At 40.4% G+C, this 19,359-nt stretch overlaps 1 protein-coding gene across 1 annotated transcript in view; it reads left to right on the forward strand.

The window, feature by feature from the left end:
• Positions 1–17,673, forward strand: part of svep1 (sushi, von Willebrand factor type A, EGF and pentraxin domain containing 1) — a 232,298-nt gene extending 214,625 nt beyond the window's left edge. The window contains exons 46-48 of the mRNA XM_060841756.1: positions 8,766–8,861; positions 10,331–10,424; positions 17,067–17,673. Of these exons, the coding sequence (XP_060697739.1) occupies positions 8,766–8,861; positions 10,331–10,424; positions 17,067–17,100 (224 nt within the window). The 3' untranslated portion in view covers positions 17,101–17,673. The remainder of the gene's footprint in view (positions 1–8,765; positions 8,862–10,330; positions 10,425–17,066) is intronic.
• The last annotated feature ends 1,686 nt before the right edge of the window (positions 17,674–19,359 follow it).

Here is a 19,359-nt window from a genome sequence, read left to right on the forward strand (position 1 = left end):
TCTGGAGGGTTCCAAATCACATAAATGTAATATTTACCAAGAAACATTACAGAATTTTTTTAAAAACTACTGTAACTCCTGGGTAACTATTAAACTGAACTCATCTCAAGGTGCAGATTCACAAGGTGTCTGCCACTTGCCATATTAGACATTAATAAGTCTCATTTGGGGCTGATAAATTGGGCACAGAGTCAATAATCTCCAATGGACCTGAATTGGAAAGCATTTTCTCTCTTCATTCCATTGTTCTGAACTCTATATTGAAGGTGTTTCAATTCAGTTCTTACTTGGTGATTCATCCTTAAGTGTTTCTACTTTGATCTATTTGCACCAGGTGTCCATCTGACCCGAATATGCTCAATCCTACTACCAGCAACAAAACAACAAAGAATTCCCATTTAGTAATATTCTTGCTTATCTTAATTCCAATTTTATTCAAGTTAAAAGCAAGTATGCAAAACGTGGGCTGTAAATTTAGATTTTAAACAAGCTCTTATTTTCACATTATTTAGTATTAGTAATATAACACTGGATTAAATTTAATATTTAGCATGTGCTAATTAATGTGGAAAAATCCAACATAAGACATGATGCATAGCTAAGAAAGCAAATGGGAGGACACATGTTGATCATTTGCCAATTTTCACTCAACACAAACTGACCCCAGCAGTGAAGTAGTTAATTCTGATTTGAGGAAGCTTTCACACAGTTTGAGAGACCTCAGAAATGTGAGTCACAATGAGCAATGTATCTTTAATTCAGTTGAAGTTTACATTTTCTGGAATCTGTAAGCTGATACACAGCATTACAACAGATGCCAAGCTCCAGCAGACTCATTTCAGTTTTGTCCTGGAGTTTGTGAGGATTATGGAATTCCTGGACACTTGCTGAGAGCAATACATGTGGGATAGGAATCATAAGAGGCCATTTAAAAAAAAATCACAATTTATTTTAATGCTGTATTGTTTTGATTATAAAAACATTTGATAGCAAAGAACAGAGACGGGTGTAAACTGGGTGAGGTAGTTAGAGGCATGTAAGATGATTCCTATGAATACACCCAGCCAGAGCTGGCAGCCAGCCACATGATCTGTACAAAACTCCCTTGTTGCAAAATAAACCAAATATTCTCAGAGGCATGCTCAAGAGTCAGATATATAGTTCCTCTTCCTCGTTTTGTACATTAAAATACAATTCCTTCGGGTTCCAGGCATAGAGGTTCAGTTCTGCTTACCTTTATTACATGAAAAGCTCTTGATTCTCACAATATGCAACCCACTCAAAAATGAATTTCAACATCACCTACTGAACCTTCATCTGTCCCCGCACATCTTTCCCTAGGTCCAATCTATGGTTCACTAAAATGAACAGCACTCATTGGCCCACGTTCACCTTGTTTATGACAGCTGGTCAGATGGTTAATTCATTGTGCAGTGGCCAGAAAACCTTTGGCATATGTAATCACAAGTGTAAGTGGATCATCATATGAACAATGAGTCAACAACTGGACAACCCCACTTATGTAGAATGTAAAAGAGAAAATGCAGAAAGTATACAACAGGTTCTTTGGTGCAAACCGTAAAGACAGATTACTGTTCCAAATTTTGGTAAATCATTTGCCTTTTTTTTAACCCACTCATGGGCATCACTGGATGGCCAGCACTTACTGCCCATCCCTAGTTGCCCTGGTGGTGTCAAGCTGCCTCCTGGAACTGTTATAGTGCACATACTGCATGGTGCCCCACAACATTGTTAGGGAAGGAATTCCAGGATGTTGATCCAGCAAAAGTGAACGAACGGAGATACATTTCCAAATCAGGATGGTGAGTGGCTTGGAGGGGAAGTTGAAGGTGAAGGGGTTCCCATATATCTGCTGTTCTTGTCCATCTAGATGGAAGTGGCTGTGGGTTTGGGAGTCTGAGGATCCTTTGGAGAATTTCTGCAGCACATCTTGTAGATAATGCATGTATTGCTGCTGATCCTTGGTGGAAGTAACTTGTCTGAGGAAACAGTGCCAACCAGGCAGGCTGCATTGTTCTGGATGGTGTCAAGCTTTTTGAGTGTTGTTGGAACTGCACCTGTCCAGGCAAATGGGGAGTTTACCATCACACTCCTAATCTGTGCTTAGAGGAGTCAGGAGATAATGCTTGCTATAGTATTTCTAGCACCTAACCGGGTCTTGTGGCCACTGTATGCATGTTGTGAGTCCAGTTGAGTTTCTAGTCAATGGTAACCCCAAGGATGTTGATGGTAAGGCATTTAGTGATGGTAATACCATTGAATGTCAAAGGATAGCATTTAGATTGTCTCCCATTGGAGTTGGTCTGTCAGGTATGAGAATGACTATGCAAAAGTGAGCACTGCAGATGCTGGAGATTAAAGTCAAGAGTGTAGTGCTGGAAAAGCACAGCAAGTCAGGCAGCATCCAAAGAGCAGAAGAATCGACATTTCAGGCAAAAGCCCTTCATCAGGAATGTGGCTGGGAGCCTCGAGGGTGGCGAGATAAATGGATGGAGGGTGAAGCTGGGAGGGAAGTAGCTGAGAGTACGATAGGTAAATGGAGGTGGGAGTAATGATGATAGGTCGGAGAGGAGGGAGCTGATAGGTGGGAAGGAAGATGGAGAAGTAGGAGGTCATGAGGGCAGGACCGAGTTGGAAGGTTGGATCTAGGATAAGGCGGAGGGGATGAGAATGACTATGTCAGGCTCATGCTTGACTAGTCTGTTAGACAATTCCCAGATGGTAGTAAGGAGGATTTTACAGGATCAATAAGGCTACTTGTACCATTGTTATTTCCAGTGCCTAGGATAATGCCAGGTGGTCCATTTGGTTTCCTTTCTTTGTTGAAACTTCATAGAGATTGATACAACTCAGTGGCTTGCTGGGCCATTTGAAAGTGCAGATGAGAGTCAACCACATTGCTGTGGGTTTGCAGTCACATCTAGTCCAGACCAGGTGAGGATAGTGAGGTGTCTTCCCTTCTATTGGTGAACCAGCTGTGTTTTTCCTGACAATCAACAATGGTCATCATTAGATTCTTAATTCCCGATATTTATTAAATTCAAATTCCATCACCTGCCTTGACAGGACTTATTAGCTGAGTTTCTGGATTAAAAGTCTGAACAATAATATCACTAATGCCATTGCGAAGAACTGGCCTTTTTTGCTTTTTGCAATCAGTACTTTCAATACTTTCAATTTTCTTTCAGAATGCAATACTTTGTAGTTGATGTATTATTTTGTTTTGACCAGTTAGGCTGATTGGGAACATGTGATTAAACATTAAGACAAATACTGCTTCTGATGGTGGTGCCTGCAGGAGTTGCCTAAAATAATGTCTTTTGGGAAGAGGAAGCCTCCCTAATATGATAACAGCTTCTTCACAACATTCAAAAAGAGGAATTTACATTTGGAATGTAGGGAGCATGGCAACCAGTGTCTGCACAGCAACATTCCACAACAGGAACATGATTTTTTAGCAGCTATTGATTTGAGTGATAATTGTTGAACTGGGACACCAAGGTAAATTCCCCTTTTCTATTGCTCCTTTATTTTTTCAAGTCCATGTGAAAGGAGCAGTCTAGTTATCTGGAATAGTGGCAGTGGTACAGTGTAATGTCAATGGTTAAGTAATTCAGAGGCCCACGTGAACACTCTGAGGACATGAGATTAAATCAAATTAGGTTCACATTGGTTCCTGAAGAAGGGCTTATGCCCGAAACGTCGAATCTCCTGCTCCTTGGATGCTGCCTGACCTGCTGCGCTTTTCCAACAACACATTTTCAACTCACATTGGTTCAAGCAATAAGGCTGGAATTAGCGAGTCTCAGTATTAATGACTGTGAAATCCACTGTGATTGACACTTAACTGCCATATGAAATGCTCTAATATGCCAGTTCATTCAAGGAAAAATTGAGATAGGTAGCTGTGGCAATTGGAACAAGGTCAGCCAGTGGATCTCATAAAAAAGGAGTTCCCTGATTGGACCAGGTTAACAGCCCCAATCAGAGAGTCCTGGCTGATAGATATACTGAAAATGTGTTGCTGGTTAAAGCGCAGTAGGTCAGGCAGCATCCAAGGAACAGGAAATTCGACATTTCGGGCATAAGCCCTTCATCAGGAATATATACAAGAAAGAAGGGTGCTGCTCATTCAAAGAGCCAGCCCTGAGCTAGCTGGGTCACTGTCATGTACTATGCACATGCAAATAAAGGATGACTTGGTGATGGGATACCAGTCTTCATGGAGTTCCTTCAATGGGGACTACAGTGGGATACACCTGCTGGAAGATAAGGTGAGAGCGATCAAAGGTGCCCCAGCTCCCATGTTTGAGCTTAGGTCTATCCATGGGTTGGTGAATCATTACAAAAAAATTATCCATAACCTGGCTGCCAGCCAGGTACCCATACATCTGCTATGAAAAAGGTTTCACCTTGGAAATAATCTTGTAGAAAAGACATAGCTTTTAGGGAACTGAAGACGTAGCTATCATTATCTAAGGCGTTGGCACACTACAATCCCCCCAAACAAGTTGCAGGACTAACATATGCCTCCCCATATGATATTGGAGTAGTGTTGGCTCACTGGTGACCCAGCAGAGAAGAACAACCGATAGTGTCTGCTTCCTGGACTCTGACTAATGCCAAACGAAAATACACCTAGATAGAGAAGAAAGGTTTGGCTATGATCGTTGGTGTGAGAAAGTTCCATCAATACCTTTACGGATGTAATGTCTAATAATAACAGGCTGCAAACCCAGATCAGGCTACTTAAAGAGTACAGGGAAGTGCCACCCATAGCACCAGGTCAAATTCTGCACTGACCTCTTATTCTCAGCGCATACAATTACAAATGGAAAGGAGCTTACCATTAGAAAGGTTCATTCTGGTTTTAAACCTTCTGGACACCCTTCTGGTCACCAGTAACAATGTCAGACTATGGATACGAAAAAATCCCATCGTCGCAAAACTAAAACAGCTGGTGGTGATGGGGGAAGCAAAAGGGCCGACAGAACTGAAACCTTTCTGGACTCAGTGAGACCAAATCACTGTAGAAGATGGCATACTTTCATGAGGAACAAGAATGATTGTCCAAACAAAGATCACCATCAGATACAGGTTGAACTCCACCAGAGTCTTCTCAGGGTTTCCAAAATGAAGATGTTGACAAGAAGTTACATCTGGTGGCTAGGATTGGATGCTGACATTAATATGTTGGAGACACAATGTCCAGAGTGTGAACAAGTCAGAAAGTACTGCAAGCAGCTCCCCTACATTTGTGGGAATGGCCAGATAAACCCTACACTCAGTTAAATGTTGACTATGCTGGTCCTTTCATGGACTCTGTGTTCTTAGTCATTGTGGATAACCATTTAAAGTGGTTGGACATGCAGAGAGTACATTTGTCAGACATAGGGAAGATGACTGAAGAGCTGGGAGCATCTTTTGCAGTACACAGACGCCTGGGGGTGATGGCAACAGACAATAAATTTGAATATTTCAGGGAATTCAAATATTTCCCAAAGTCAACTGGCATTAGCACATAAGGACAGCTCGATACCATCCATTGTCCAATGATCAGGTGGAAAGAGCAGTCCAAACTTTTAAGGGAGGCTTAAAGAAATAATCCGCAGCTTCACTTGATAACCAACAGTCCCAGTTCCTGTTTGGTTACAGGATCACACCTCACACCATTATAGGGTGAGCGCCAACAGAGTTTTAATGGTGAGAAGACTCTGCACGATGTTAGACCTGATCCTCCCGGACCTCTGGTTGTAGTTGGGGGGGAGGGGCGGGGGCGGGGGCGGGGGGGGGGGGGGTGGGGAGGTGGTGGCGGTTGGTGGTTGGGGTTGAAACTACATCAGGAATACCAATGTCAGACACAAGACTCCTCTAAGTGACAGACGCAGTTTACTTCCGGGGAAGGTGCTTGGTGTAGGAACCACAGGAATAGCCTGCATGGGATCTGGCATAGTCAATGCAAGGTCAGGTCCCGTGACATACAAAGTTTGAGTGCGAGATTTGGTCCTGAACAAGCACATGGACTGCACTGAAAGCTGCAAACTCATAAAAAAGGCAAACAGCAAAACATATACGGCCCCTCAGAACATCTAGGTTCTCCTCCACTACCTAGCATCAAAGAAACCTCTGAGGATAAGATGGACCCAGCAGTGTCACAGTCATTATGCTGTTACTGTCTGAAGAAGATGAATTTCTTCCAAGATATTTCGTTCAAAAGAGATAGGCGACAGTCTGGTACATGTCGCCAATATCTGAGGTAGAATCGGAGAAACAGGACCCGGTGCAGGAAAAGCTGAGGGAGTCTACAGGAAAAAGAATGTCCGAGGAATGGGGAGGGGTTTATGTAGTGATTGGAACAAGGGTTGGTCAGGAGGACCTTATAAAACATGAGTTCCCAGTTGGGGCTGCTAATCTGGTCCAATTAAAGAGCAGTAGCTGATAGAGATAAACAGAAGTGTCATGCGTTCTGTTCACTTTGAGAGATGGCTCTGAGGAAGCTGAACCAGTGCCAAGTAACATGCACATGTAAATACATGGTGACTTGGTAACAGGATACCAGCCTTCATGGAGTTATTTTAGCAGTAAATACTGGCATCCCATCATTCACGGTAAAGAAGGAAGCGCAAGATGCATCGCTTGCCAGATGGCTAAATTCCTATTTCAGCAGTCAGCTTCCACTGCCCCTTGAAAAGAAGAGAAAGAGCTTACATTATGTAGCACCCATCACAATCGGAAGATGTCCCAAAGCACTTCACAATCACTTTTGCAGTCTAGAAACTGCCCTATGTGATAGTCAATTTGCACAAGCTAGTGTACTGGTAATGTCACTGGACCACTAATCCAGAATGCCAGGTTATTGTTCTGGGGGTAAGGGTTCAAATCTCACCATGACAAATGGTAAAATTTGAATTAAATTTTCAAAAAATCTGGAATTAAAAGCTAAACGAATGGTGACCATGTAATCACTATTAATTGGCTTGAAAACCCATCTAGTCTACTTATCTTTACCTGAATATTCTGAGACTAAAACATATATTAGGGCAGGTAGCCAATATCTTGGTCAAAGAAATAATTTTAGGGCGCATCTTAAAGACTCTTGACTGGCCTAGCAAGCCATTCAGTTCAACAATAATTAGTTATGAGTAACAAACATTAGGGACAGCAGAGGTGTAGATATTCAGCCATGATCACTCTAATTGTTATGAATGTATTGGACAGACCTGAGGAGACAGTCGGTTTCATCTAACCTATCAATTTTCTAACTTAATACCCGCATGGTTCTTTCTTAAGTAAGCAGCCTGTCCATTCCTAGCAAGCTACAGAAAACAGCATCCAAGAACTTTACTTCAACAGCAAGGTTTAAGGGGAAATTCTGATTAAGGCAATGGAATGCATATCATGCAGCCACCAAAGGGTGTATGCAGGAATCCAGAATTAAGGAAGTGCAGAGATCTCTGAGGCTTGGGGTCATAGAGATGGACAGCATGGAAACAGACCCTTCAGTCAACTCGTTCATGCCAACCAGATGTCCTATACTAATACAGTCCCATTTGCCAGAACTTGACTCATATCCTGGTTTGTAGGAATAGAGACAATTACAGATAATTGGGTGGGATGAGAATGCATTTTAAAAAGTAACTGAAATCTGAATTCAGTACATTGCCAACCCATCCTTGTTTTATCCCCAGGGCTGGGACACTACTGTTGTCAAAGCAAATGATACCTTGAAAACAAGGAACAATTTTTGCTGTCAAAAACCCATAATTACTTATCCTCAAAGCAAGCCGTAATAGCTGACGCTAATGAAGCCAAAGTCATAGTTGAAGTGCTATAACTTTGCAAAAGGTTTCTTTTGTTAGCCCTTTAAGCAAAATTACCAAATTATTGTCACTGTGATTCATTATTATCTAATCTGTTGTATTAAAATGTTGGAAGAACTTTACCATATGGTGGGTAATCCATTTTTAATAACTTGTTGAAATGAAAGAGAGCAAAAGCTGTGTAAATGTATTATAACGACAATAACAAAGGTTAGTAATTTGGTAGCCGCAACTAGTGCTTTTGGGGCATAGGTTAAATTCAAATGTACGTGGTGGAATTTAAATTCAATTAATTAATCTGAAATATGGAATTTCAATAATGATGACCACAACGACAATTATTATTGATTTGTGTTTTTTAAAATAATCTGACAATGAAATTCCAGTCGTTACCAATTCTGATCTGTACATGACTCCATTTCCACAGGAATGTAGTTGACTCTTGACTGGCCTAGCAAGCCAAATAGTTATGAGTAACAAATGTTAGAGACAGAAAAGGTGCAGGCATGGGGGTGTGGAACAGGCCTGAGGAGCCAATCAGTTGGATCAATTTTGTAACTTTGTATTTTCATGGTTCTTTTTTAAGTCAGTGAATTCTGTTCACTCCAAGCAAAGTACAGAAAACAGCATCAAAGATTCATACCTCAATGTCAAATTACTTTTATATCCAAGCTAAACTTACATTCCTGAGGAAGGCAGTATTCATGTAGACTTTGTTTGGCATTGAGTTCAGAAAGCAGTACTGTAAATCTGAAAATATTCCATTTGCACTAACCATGACATCTTGATCCACTCACTGCTGGTTTGGCAGCAAAAGCCTGAAATAATGAAACTCACAAATTTCATGACAAAATATTCATTGTATTGTGGTGATGTTTTGTGTTTTTTTAAATATAACATGTATCTTTATTCTCATTATTCCAGCAATCTGCATTCTACCCTGTTTGAATGGGGGCCTCTGTTTAGCACCATATAAATGTGATTGCCCAACAGGGTGGACAGGCTCACGATGTCAGCGTGGTAAGGCAGCTTCCATCTGGTTCTATTGAATGTGTTGCATGACATTGGAGTCAGACATGAATGTCACAGTTCAAAAGCAGGCTATTTGATCTATTGGCCCATGTTAGTCCTTCAATAAACTTATTCATTTCATTCCCACCTCCAATTCCAGTTCTTTCCCTGTAGCCCTATACATTTGTTCCTTTTTAAGTAGTTATCCAATTGCTGTTTGAACGTTACTTCTGATTCTGATTCACAACCAAACCAGGACAGTCAATTCAGGACACCACAACACTATTTCTCTTAATCTTCCCTTTGGCTTTTTTGCCAATGACTGTAAGTCTGGCCTTTCTGCCAATGAAAATAATTTCTCTGGTGGACCTTCTGATCCTTTTGTACACATATAACACATATTTTCAGCAGTGTAATTTGACTATAACATTGCTGAGGAATTAGGGAACGGTGTTTTCGAGATAGCATGATTCCAGTGGGGCTTGCGCCAAAATCTAAGCAACATTCTATGCATGCGCCGATGTCTGTGCCATGCTGCACATGTGCCAAGATCTGTGCCCCCAAGTGTGTGTGCCATTCTGCGTATGTGTAGTGTCAACACCAATCTTTGTGCTGTAGTGGGCATGCACCGATGTCAGCAGTCGACAGAGCAGCTTTCTGTTACAGGTACTGTACAGAGACCAGCAACTGTGTTAAATTAACTTTTGTTTTGTTAATAAATATGATTTCAACCTTCATTCAGGCTGTGCTATGCTTTGCTCTAGACATCTGGGTGATTTTTAAGCAATTGTGAGTGATATTGTTTGCTAGTCTGCCCTTAGCCATACTTTTCCTTTAGGCCCTATTATTTATAGTAAGCAATTTTCTGTAAAGCAAAGTTTCACTGGAATGCAACTACGGCATTATAGGATAACTATCTGTAGTTTTGAAGCCCTCCCTTAAAATTGGGATGTTTCCTGGTGCAATGGATAGTGTATTTGCATCTTTAACTAGAAGCTCCAGGTTCAAATCCCACTCCAGGTCAACCAAGTGGTGGCAAGAAAGCTGTGTCCTCTACCATCTTTATCCATACTGAAACCCACCACTTATTCAAAGTCTCCTTGATAGTCTTTAGTTGCTTTATTTTTGGGCCAGGTAGTTTTTAGAAAACCATGAGTTTAACTTATGGACTCTATTTGATGAAGATTAATTCTGGTCAAGTCAGAAGAGCTATTCATTCACATATACTGCCAGTAAGATATCCCAGATTAACCAGCATAAATTGAGCCAGAATACCCAGGTTCAAGTCCACCTGCTCCAGATCCAGTAATAACAACTGTGAACAGATTGATTATACAACATCTAGGCAATATAAATTTCTTGTTTATGTGGGATGTCTTAATAGGATTGTATCATGGACCTTAAACAGATCTAGCATGTGAACTGTCCAGTGATTTGTTGGTCTAGGTTAACAGGTATCATTTCTGTCTCTTAATTAGCTGTATGCCAGTCTCCATGTTTAAATGGTGGTAAATGCATTCGACCTAATCGATGTCACTGCCTACCTAGTTGGAGTGGCAACGACTGCTCCAGGTGAGTCCATTACCTTCTTCATAACCATTCAGGTTCTTATTTAAAAAAGATGAGCTTTGAAATTTCGCTCAAGAATGAGATTATAACTGTATCATGTTAAACTCCTACAAATAAGTCAAATTATCTTTTTTTCTTTTCAACTCTTACAGTTGGCTATTCCTTACGTATCTACCTGTGTCCCATATCTATCAAGAGTGAGGTGCCAGATAGGTTGTCTTCCAATTTGAAATATAAGAAAATGAGGAGGCCATTCAGCTCATCAAGTCCACTCTGATATTAGAGTCAGAGAGATATACAGCACAGACACAGACTCTTCAGTCTAACTCATCCGTGCTAACCAGATATTTTAATCTAATTTAGTCCCATTTGCTAGCACTTGGCCCATATCCCTCTAAACCCTTCCTATTCATATACCCATCCAGATACCTTTTAAATGCAATTGTACCAGCTTCCACCAGTTCCTCTGGCAGTTCATTCCATACACAAACCACTGTCTGTGTGAAAAACGTTGCCCCTTAGGTCCCTTTTATATCTTTCCCCCTCACTTCAAATCCATGTCCTCTAGTTCTTGGCTTCCCACACCCCAGGGAAAAGATTCATTCTCCCTATCCATGCCTCTTATGATTTTATAAACTTCTGTCAGGTCACCCCTCAGTCTCTGGCATTTAAGGGAAAACAGCCCCAGTCTATTCAGCCTCACCCTATAGTTCAAATCTTCCAACTCTTGGCAACATTCTTGCAAGTCTTTTCTGAATCCTTTCAAGTTTCACAACATCCTTCTGATAAAAAGGAGACCAGAATTGCATGTGATATTCCAAAATTGGCCTAACCTACGTCCTGTACAGCCATAACATGAGCTCTCATTTCTCATATTCAAATACTCTGACCAAACGTCGTCTTTATTATCCTATCTACCTATGACTCTACTTTTAAGGAACTATGAACCTGTACTCCAAGGTCTCTTTGTTCACAACACTCCCTAGGACCTTACCATTAAGCATATAAGGTGGCACAGTGGCTCAGTAGTTAGCACTGCTGCCTCACAGCACCAGGGTCCCATGTTCAATTCCAGCCTCAGGTGACTGTCTGTGTGGAGTTTGCGCATTCTCCCTGTGTCTGCGTGGGCTTCCTCTGTGTACTCCATTTTCCTCCCACAGTCCAAAGATGTGTGGGTCAGGTGAATTGGCCATGCTAAATTGCCCGTAGTGTTAGGTGCATTCGTCAGAGGGAAATGGGTCTGGGAGGTTACTCTTTGGAGGGTCGGTGTGGAGTGGTTGGGCTGAACAGCCTGTTTCCACACTATAGGGAATCTAATCTACCCTGATTTGCCTTTCCAAAATGGAGCACCTCACATTTATCTAAATTAAACTCGATCTGCCACTCCTCAGCCCATTGGCCCTTCTGATCAAGATCCCATTGTACTCTGAGGTAACCTTCTTTGCTGTCCACTACACCTCCAATTTTGGTGTCATTTGCAAACTTACTAACTATACCTTCTACATTCACATCCAAATCATTTATATAAATGATGAAAAGTAATGGACCCAACACAATCCCTGTGGCATCACACAGGTCACAGGCCTCCAGTCTGAAAAGCAACCCTCTACCACTACCCTCTGTCTTCTACCTTTCAGCCAGTTCTGTATCCAAATAGCTAGTTCCCTCTGTATTCCACGAGATCTAACCTTGCTAACCAATCTCCTACGGGGAACCTTGTTGAGCGCCTTACTAAAGTCCATATAGATCATGTCCACCACTCTGCCCTCATCAATCCTAGATCATGGCTATTCATCTCTTCAATTTTCATGCACTATCTCCATATGCTATTATCACCGGTATCATTGAAGGCTAATATACAGTTGCTGTAGGATATTAGGAAGGTTACTGAACTGTTAGGCTTTATTGCAAGAGGATTTGAGTACAGGAGTAGTGAAATCTTGCATCAATTGTACAGGAACTTGGATAGAATGCATCTGAAGTAGTGTGTGCCGTTTTCTCCCCTTACCTCAGGAAAGATGTTAGTGCATAGAGAAGTACAATGAAAGTTTACCAGATTGTTCCTGGGGATGTCCTATGAAGAGAGGCAAGCTGATTCTGCATTCTCTAGAATGTTGAAAAAGGAGCGGTGATCTCATTGAAACTGAATATGTAAAAGGATAGATAGTATTTCCACGATTAGAAAGTGTAATTTAGAAATTGGGGGGAATTGCCACTTAACTCTGAGGTTAGTTTTTTTGGTTCAGAGGGTTGTGAACTTTGAAATTCTCTACCAGAGAGCTCAGTCTTTGAGTATGTTTATGGGGGCAATTGATAGTTTTCTGGTTAGTAATAGAATAGAGGGATTAATGTGGTGAACTTCCATTGCATTCCCTCTATGGCAAGAATACGCTTCCTTAGCTAAGGAGATCAAACTGTACACAATATCAGAAGTGAGATCTCAAGACTATACAACTGCAGCAAAATATCTTCACGTTTGTACTCAAATTCCTTTAAATTTGCTTCTAATCATTAGAATTACCACTGTTTTCTGGCACTCTAATAAGCCAATTACTTTGATCTAATGAAATAGAATCATAGATTAGAATCATAGTATCCCTACAGTGTGGAAGCAGACCATTCAGCTCATCAAATCCACACCAACCTTCTGAAGAGCATCCCACCTCTTTAATTTATTTCATTAACTATTGCTCATTCATCTTTCCCTCTGGATATCAGTTGGCCTTAGAAAAATGTATCTCTGTTGTAGACATTTTCATATTTCTTCAAATACTAAACATTGCCTGTATACTATCAAACGTTTTGGTTCATTTGCCTAATCTATCCAATCGAACATGTTCCTCATTCTCTCATAATTTCCTCTGTTCAGATTTAATTTCAAAAATTAATTATGTCACATCAAATTTTGTGCAGAATTTTATCATAGCATGGTCACAATTTCCCAAAGGCTCTTGTACAGAGTGATTTTTTAATGAGCCTTTTTCATTACATAACACCAATTCAAGAAGGTCTGATCTTTAGTTGGGTCTTGAATATACTTTTCCAGAAGCGTATCTTATATATATTCTTGAGGTTTATTCTTCATAACATTAGTGCTAAAGTGGCTAACCCACTCTATATGTAAATTGAATTTGCCCATTATTGCTAAAATACCCTAATTTCTTTAATAATAGCATTTCCAACATTAATACTACAGTTTGATATTGTATAAAGAATTCCCACTAATATTGCTTCCCTTTGCTGTTTATTAATACAAACTGATTCTACATCCTGATCCTTTGATCCTTTCTTACTTATTTACTGATATCATCCTTTATTAGCAGTGCAACCCCATCTCTGTTTTCTTTTTGTCTATCCAACCTAAATGTATTTTAGTTCCAATCTTAGTCACCCTGTAGCTATGTCTCTGTAATGGCAATTAAATAATCTATTTGCCCCCATTTGTTCATTCAAGCCAACAAAAACATCTCTTTGTGAGTACTATATGATTTCTTTCAGCCTTATTACCATTGTTCTCTATTTTGATCTCATTTGATGCTTGCTTGCTTTGGCTATCTTCTACTCCTACATACTATGATTTTACTTTCTTTTACTTGCCTTTCCTCCCTTAAGTCCGAGGAGAAAGTGATGCTGGAGATCAGAGTCAAAGAGTGTGGCCCCAGAAAAGCACAGCCTGTTAGGCAGCATCCAAGGCATAAACTTTTCATCAGGAATGCCTGAAATGTTGATTCTCCTGCTCCTCGGATGCTGCCTGACTAGCTGTGCTCTTCCAGTGTCACACTCTTCAACTCCCTTAAGTCTGAGTTCACTCTTCAATTCCTATCATCCTGCCAATCTCAGCTTCACAGCATTAACAAATCTCCTTGTGGGGCTATTAGTCCCTGTCCTGCCAAGATTCTATGGTCTGTCTTATAAAGGTCCCACTTGCCCCAGAACCTGGACTTCAGTCCCAATTCCTCAGAGACTTGATGCCCACCCTCTTACGCCAATATTACAACCAAATTTTCAATTTCTGAATTTTTCTCATTGGAATGTTCTCCCCAGTGTCCTAGCTAATACTTATCTTTCAATTAAAATCACAAGACATACGTTTTCACATTGCTATTTGTAGCCATTTGCTGTGCATATGTTGGTTATTCTATTTCCTATCTTACAACAAATACATTTCAGACACTTACTCTCTTGACTATGAAGTGTTTTCAACATGCTGAAGTTGTGAAAGGTGCAATGGAAATGCTAGTCATTTCTTGCTCCCAATGCCTTTCATCAGACAGTTCTACTTGTGACCTTCTCTTCTCTCCAAGGGAATGTAAGAACATCATGAATTAACTTTGTGTCTGCTCCTTCATTCAGGTCTCATGGCTCATCTCCTATCTTAATGCCACTCTCCTTCCCCATCCCAAAATTCCCTGATTCTATTACTATTCAATTGTCTCTTAATATGAGCTTTGAAAATACTCAATGCCCATACGTACATATGTCTCTGGGGTAGACAATGCTAAAGATTCACGACTCTACAAATGAAGAAAATTCTCCTCCTCGAAGTCCAAAATGAAGCTCCACACGCAGAAAAGCCTCATTTTTCATCCAGCTCTGTCCTGCTGTCCTGGCTCTAGAACTTTCAATAACTATGGTCTTATCTCTAGCTGTCAGGGTCATCCCACATTTTCCCCTCCTGCCCAGAAAAGCCCAAAGATCTTCCCAGAAGTTGGGGCAGAAACTATAAACATCAACTGAGCCTAATTAGGCTTTACTAGCCTAAAATGCTTAAGTCCGCGTCATGGATGCATGTTGCTTATCAATATTGACCATCGTTTGTTGACAAACGTTGCCAATTGCTTAATTGCAACAATTAAAGGAATATGGCCCCTTTAAGGCTTCTGAGTGCAGTAACCTTATAGCCCTTGAAAGTGTCACTATTGTTGCCACGTAATGTGAATACCTCATGCTTGAATAAACACTCTGAGTCTTTTGTTTCTCTTCCGTTCTGTTCAGCGGTGAACATCCTGCTTTGCAACCACTGCTTTTTCTGCTTTATTCTAGATGTTGTGGTGACGTGTTCTTTCTTTGGCACTCCACCACCTCAAAAAAAATTACTGTTTGCAGCATCCCAACTTGCTATCTCAAAAGAAAGGTATTTTTTGTTTAAACTGGACCCGCCTGAATGCTGTTCTTATTAGTTTGCATTGAATAGATAATAAGGAATATTTTAAATAGACCGCACTTCCATACAATTACTTAATCATTGCGTGTGTTTTTTTAAAGCTGATAACTATTTCTATTATAACAAAATTCTCCAGTTTCAAGGTGGTGGGGGTGGTGCAGATCATATGTTTTGTTAAGCAGTAGATACCATGGAGAAAATGTGAAACACAACAATGACACTTACAGCTATGGAATGTTCGTCTGCTCCGCACTATCCCACCCAATATGGTGAAATTGTGAAAACTATTGCAAAAGTCGTCCTGACAGTGCTATGTTGAATTCTGAGAAGATTAGCAGCATACTCAAAGTTTAGTTGACCATAATCCTAACTGAACCAATAGATAGCTACAAGAAAAAGTCAAAACCTGTGAATTATGTAATGAGTAACTCACATCCTGACTCTTCAAAGCATCTACATTAAGGCTAAAATGAAGAAGGTGATGCAGCATTCTTTACTTGCCTGCCTGAGTGCAGTTTCAACACACACAAGGTCCCATGCCTTCCAAGACAAAGCAGCCTATTTGATCAACACCTCACCCACCACCTTCAACATTCAATCCCTCCCTCGCTGGAGTACAGTGACAGCAGTGTGTACCATCTACAAGATGCACTGCAGTATTTCATGAAAACTCCTTCGACAGCGTCCTCTAACCTGTGTCCTTTACAAAGGACGATTTGAGCTGAAGTATGGGGATATTGTGACCTGTAATTTTCCATCCTACTACATTTCTGCATCCTGACTGGCAAATATATTGCTGTTCCTTCAGCATCACTGCGTCAAAATCCTGGCCTTCCTTTCAAACAGCACAGCAACCAGCAAGATGCACTATAGGGGTTCAAGAAGGTGGTTTAGCACTGTCTTCTTGAGGGAATTAGGAGGGATAGTAAATACTGGCCTTGCCAGTGACACCCACAATCCATGACTTGATTAAAAAAAAGGTTATCCAGCTCTGAAACAATATGCAAAATAATTCAAACTAGACTATTTGAATATGAGGCACACTCATCAGTTGGTTCACATTCAGTAAACTATTTTTGAGGTGTTACAATTTAGGAAATGTAGAATCCATTTTACACAAGAAAGTCCCAAACAGCAATGTGATAATAATTGGATAATCTTTTATTTATATTGGCTGAGAAACCATGGAGATCTGCCCAACTCTGCTTGGAAATAGTGAAAATGGGATATTTTGCACCCACCTGACAAATGTGGCAATAAATTGGTTTAACGTCTCATTCAAAAGATGGAATCTTGAAAAGTGTGGCATTCCCTCAGTACTACATTGGGACCTAGGTTCGCTGCTTAAGTCTCCAAAATCAGGCTTGAACCCAGATCTTTCTGATTTGGAGAACAAGAACACTAAAACATTGAGGGACAACTGACCATCAGAATGCACTGTACCAAATGCTTAAACTCACTCTTCGCTGTTTTTCTTTCAGGAGGAGAAAGTCTAGCTATTTCTCCCTCTCATAAATAATATCACAACTTGCAAAGCCTGTCAAATATCTGCATTAACCAAACTCCTGGGAAAGGTGACACTACAGTGGCATTTAACTTCACCTGTACTTCATTGTATGTTTAAAATCCTGATATATTTTGATACAATTCTGTAAAGCAAAGCTGTATCTATTCATATACAAAGTTGTTTTTCAAATAATGCTGTGTGATGATGGTTAGAGTGCCTCTTAATTTCGCATTTTAATACATTCTTTGGGCTACGTGTCATGTGGATTAACCTTGAGGAAGTAAAGTTGTAAAATTTTAGTTCATGACATGCAATTTTTTTAAAGAAGGCAGATTTTAATTCTTTTGACCTTGCTGACATGTATTGTCAATAAAGTTTCCACATGAACGACATATGAACCATGATCATTTAAAACACACCACAATAATACTTCTGTCTGCATCAGTTTGAAATGATACGAATGAACTCCAATCCACAGTGAGAACTTTGCAAGTAGCCAATTTTGATTTTAACTAAATGTGTATATATTGATTAAGTGAAAGAGATCCTGCAAGAATACCTTCTTTCATTCATCACATGATAATACAAATAAAATCATGAAAAGGAAAATTATGTGGTTTTGATTTTTTTTAAAGGATTCTTTCACCTGGTAAAACATCTTTACATAAAACATCTTTATAAAAACAGAAATGATCCTCAAGGCTCTTCACTGTACATTTTCATACTGAAATTTACGACTGAGCGTCATAAAGAGGTATTAAGACCAAAAGCTTGGACAAATAGATATGGTTTAAGGAACATCTAAGAAGGAGAGACAAGTGGAGAGATTTTAGGAAGGAAATTCCAGATTCTGGGGCCTGGGCAACAGAAAAGATCCAAAACAATGATAGAGAAATTGAAATCAGGAGTGTGCAAGGGCCAAGAATTGGAGGAGCATATACTTCCTGGGTTCTGGCTTAGGAGTAAATTGCAGAGATAAAGAGTGGCAAGACCATGGGTAAACTTGGAATTAAGGTTGAGAACTTCTAATTTGTACAGTAGCTGATTTTGAAGCCAGTGTTAGCCAAAGAACATGGAATTTCTAATTTGTAGAGCAGCTGGTTTAGGAGTCAGTGTTAGCTAGAGAACATGGGTGATAAGAAAAAGGGACACGTTGTGACTTAGAACAGGAGCAACAAAGAGTTTTGAGTGCATTCAAGATTTCATGAATGTCAATAAGGCAGCCAGGAAAGTATTAGCATAATTGAGTCTGGAATTAACCAAATATAAGTGATGGTTTCAGCAGTGGGTAAGCTGGACCTGGGATGGAGATAAGCAATCTTTACTGAGAAACTGAAAATGAGAGTGCAACCGCACTGTAAAGCACACAGTGAACTAATGTATAATAACTGGTATGGATACTCCATGGTAAGCAATATTATACTTAGTTATTTCTCACCAAGGTGATCAGCTCAAAGTACTTTTCTTTAATGATAGCTTGCCAACTCCCAAAAGTGTTCCTTTGGTGACCTCAACAAAGCTTTATTCCCAAGATGCATGTAGTTCAGAGGTTTCCAGGTGCAACACACTAAGATAGTCTAGTCCACCCAACAGCAGGCAGGATGCAGTGGAGGATTGATAAAGATGTAATAAAGTCTGAAACGTTATAGCTGTTCCTGCCTTCCACGTACGCTTTGTCACAGTTAAGGTCCTGTGGCCTTTGGGTTCTGAAGTGTAAGAAATAACCATCTAAGATTCTCACAAAATGTTACTGAATACTATTAAAAAAAGCTCACTCTCTCAGGATAATTTGGACTTCTTATCACCCTGATATCTCATCTTCTATTGGTGGGAGTTTCCTTCAAAGCCTATTTCACCACCAAACAACCAATGGTGGATGCCTCCCATTGCCAAGGTTTGAACCCCAGAGCTCACTCACAAGCTCCATGTTCCCACTAAGGTAGCAAACCAGATGAAAATGTACCCTGATAGGAAGGATTCCACTAGCAGTTTGATCCAGAGGCTACACTTTGCCAGAGTATGTCATAGACTGCCGTCAAGCTGGCTGGAAGGAGAACTCCTCCACTTGCCCAGCCATTGTACTCAAACTCCTTAGCTGGCCTAGCAAGGAGTGATTCCTGAAGATTTTACCTCATGGTGTTCCACCTCCTTGAATACCACCTCAGCATATCGCATATGTGAGAGGGTTCTTGTCGTCTAGTGATAATGATCCTATCTCTGAGTCAGGAGGCCTGGGTTCAAACCTCACCTGCTCCAGGGTTGTGTAA

Source organism: Hemiscyllium ocellatum, chromosome 2, assembly GCF_020745735.1.
Source record: "Hemiscyllium ocellatum isolate sHemOce1 chromosome 2, sHemOce1.pat.X.cur, whole genome shotgun sequence".
In the NCBI taxonomy this organism is placed as follows: domain Eukaryota; kingdom Metazoa; phylum Chordata; class Chondrichthyes; order Orectolobiformes; family Hemiscylliidae; genus Hemiscyllium; species Hemiscyllium ocellatum.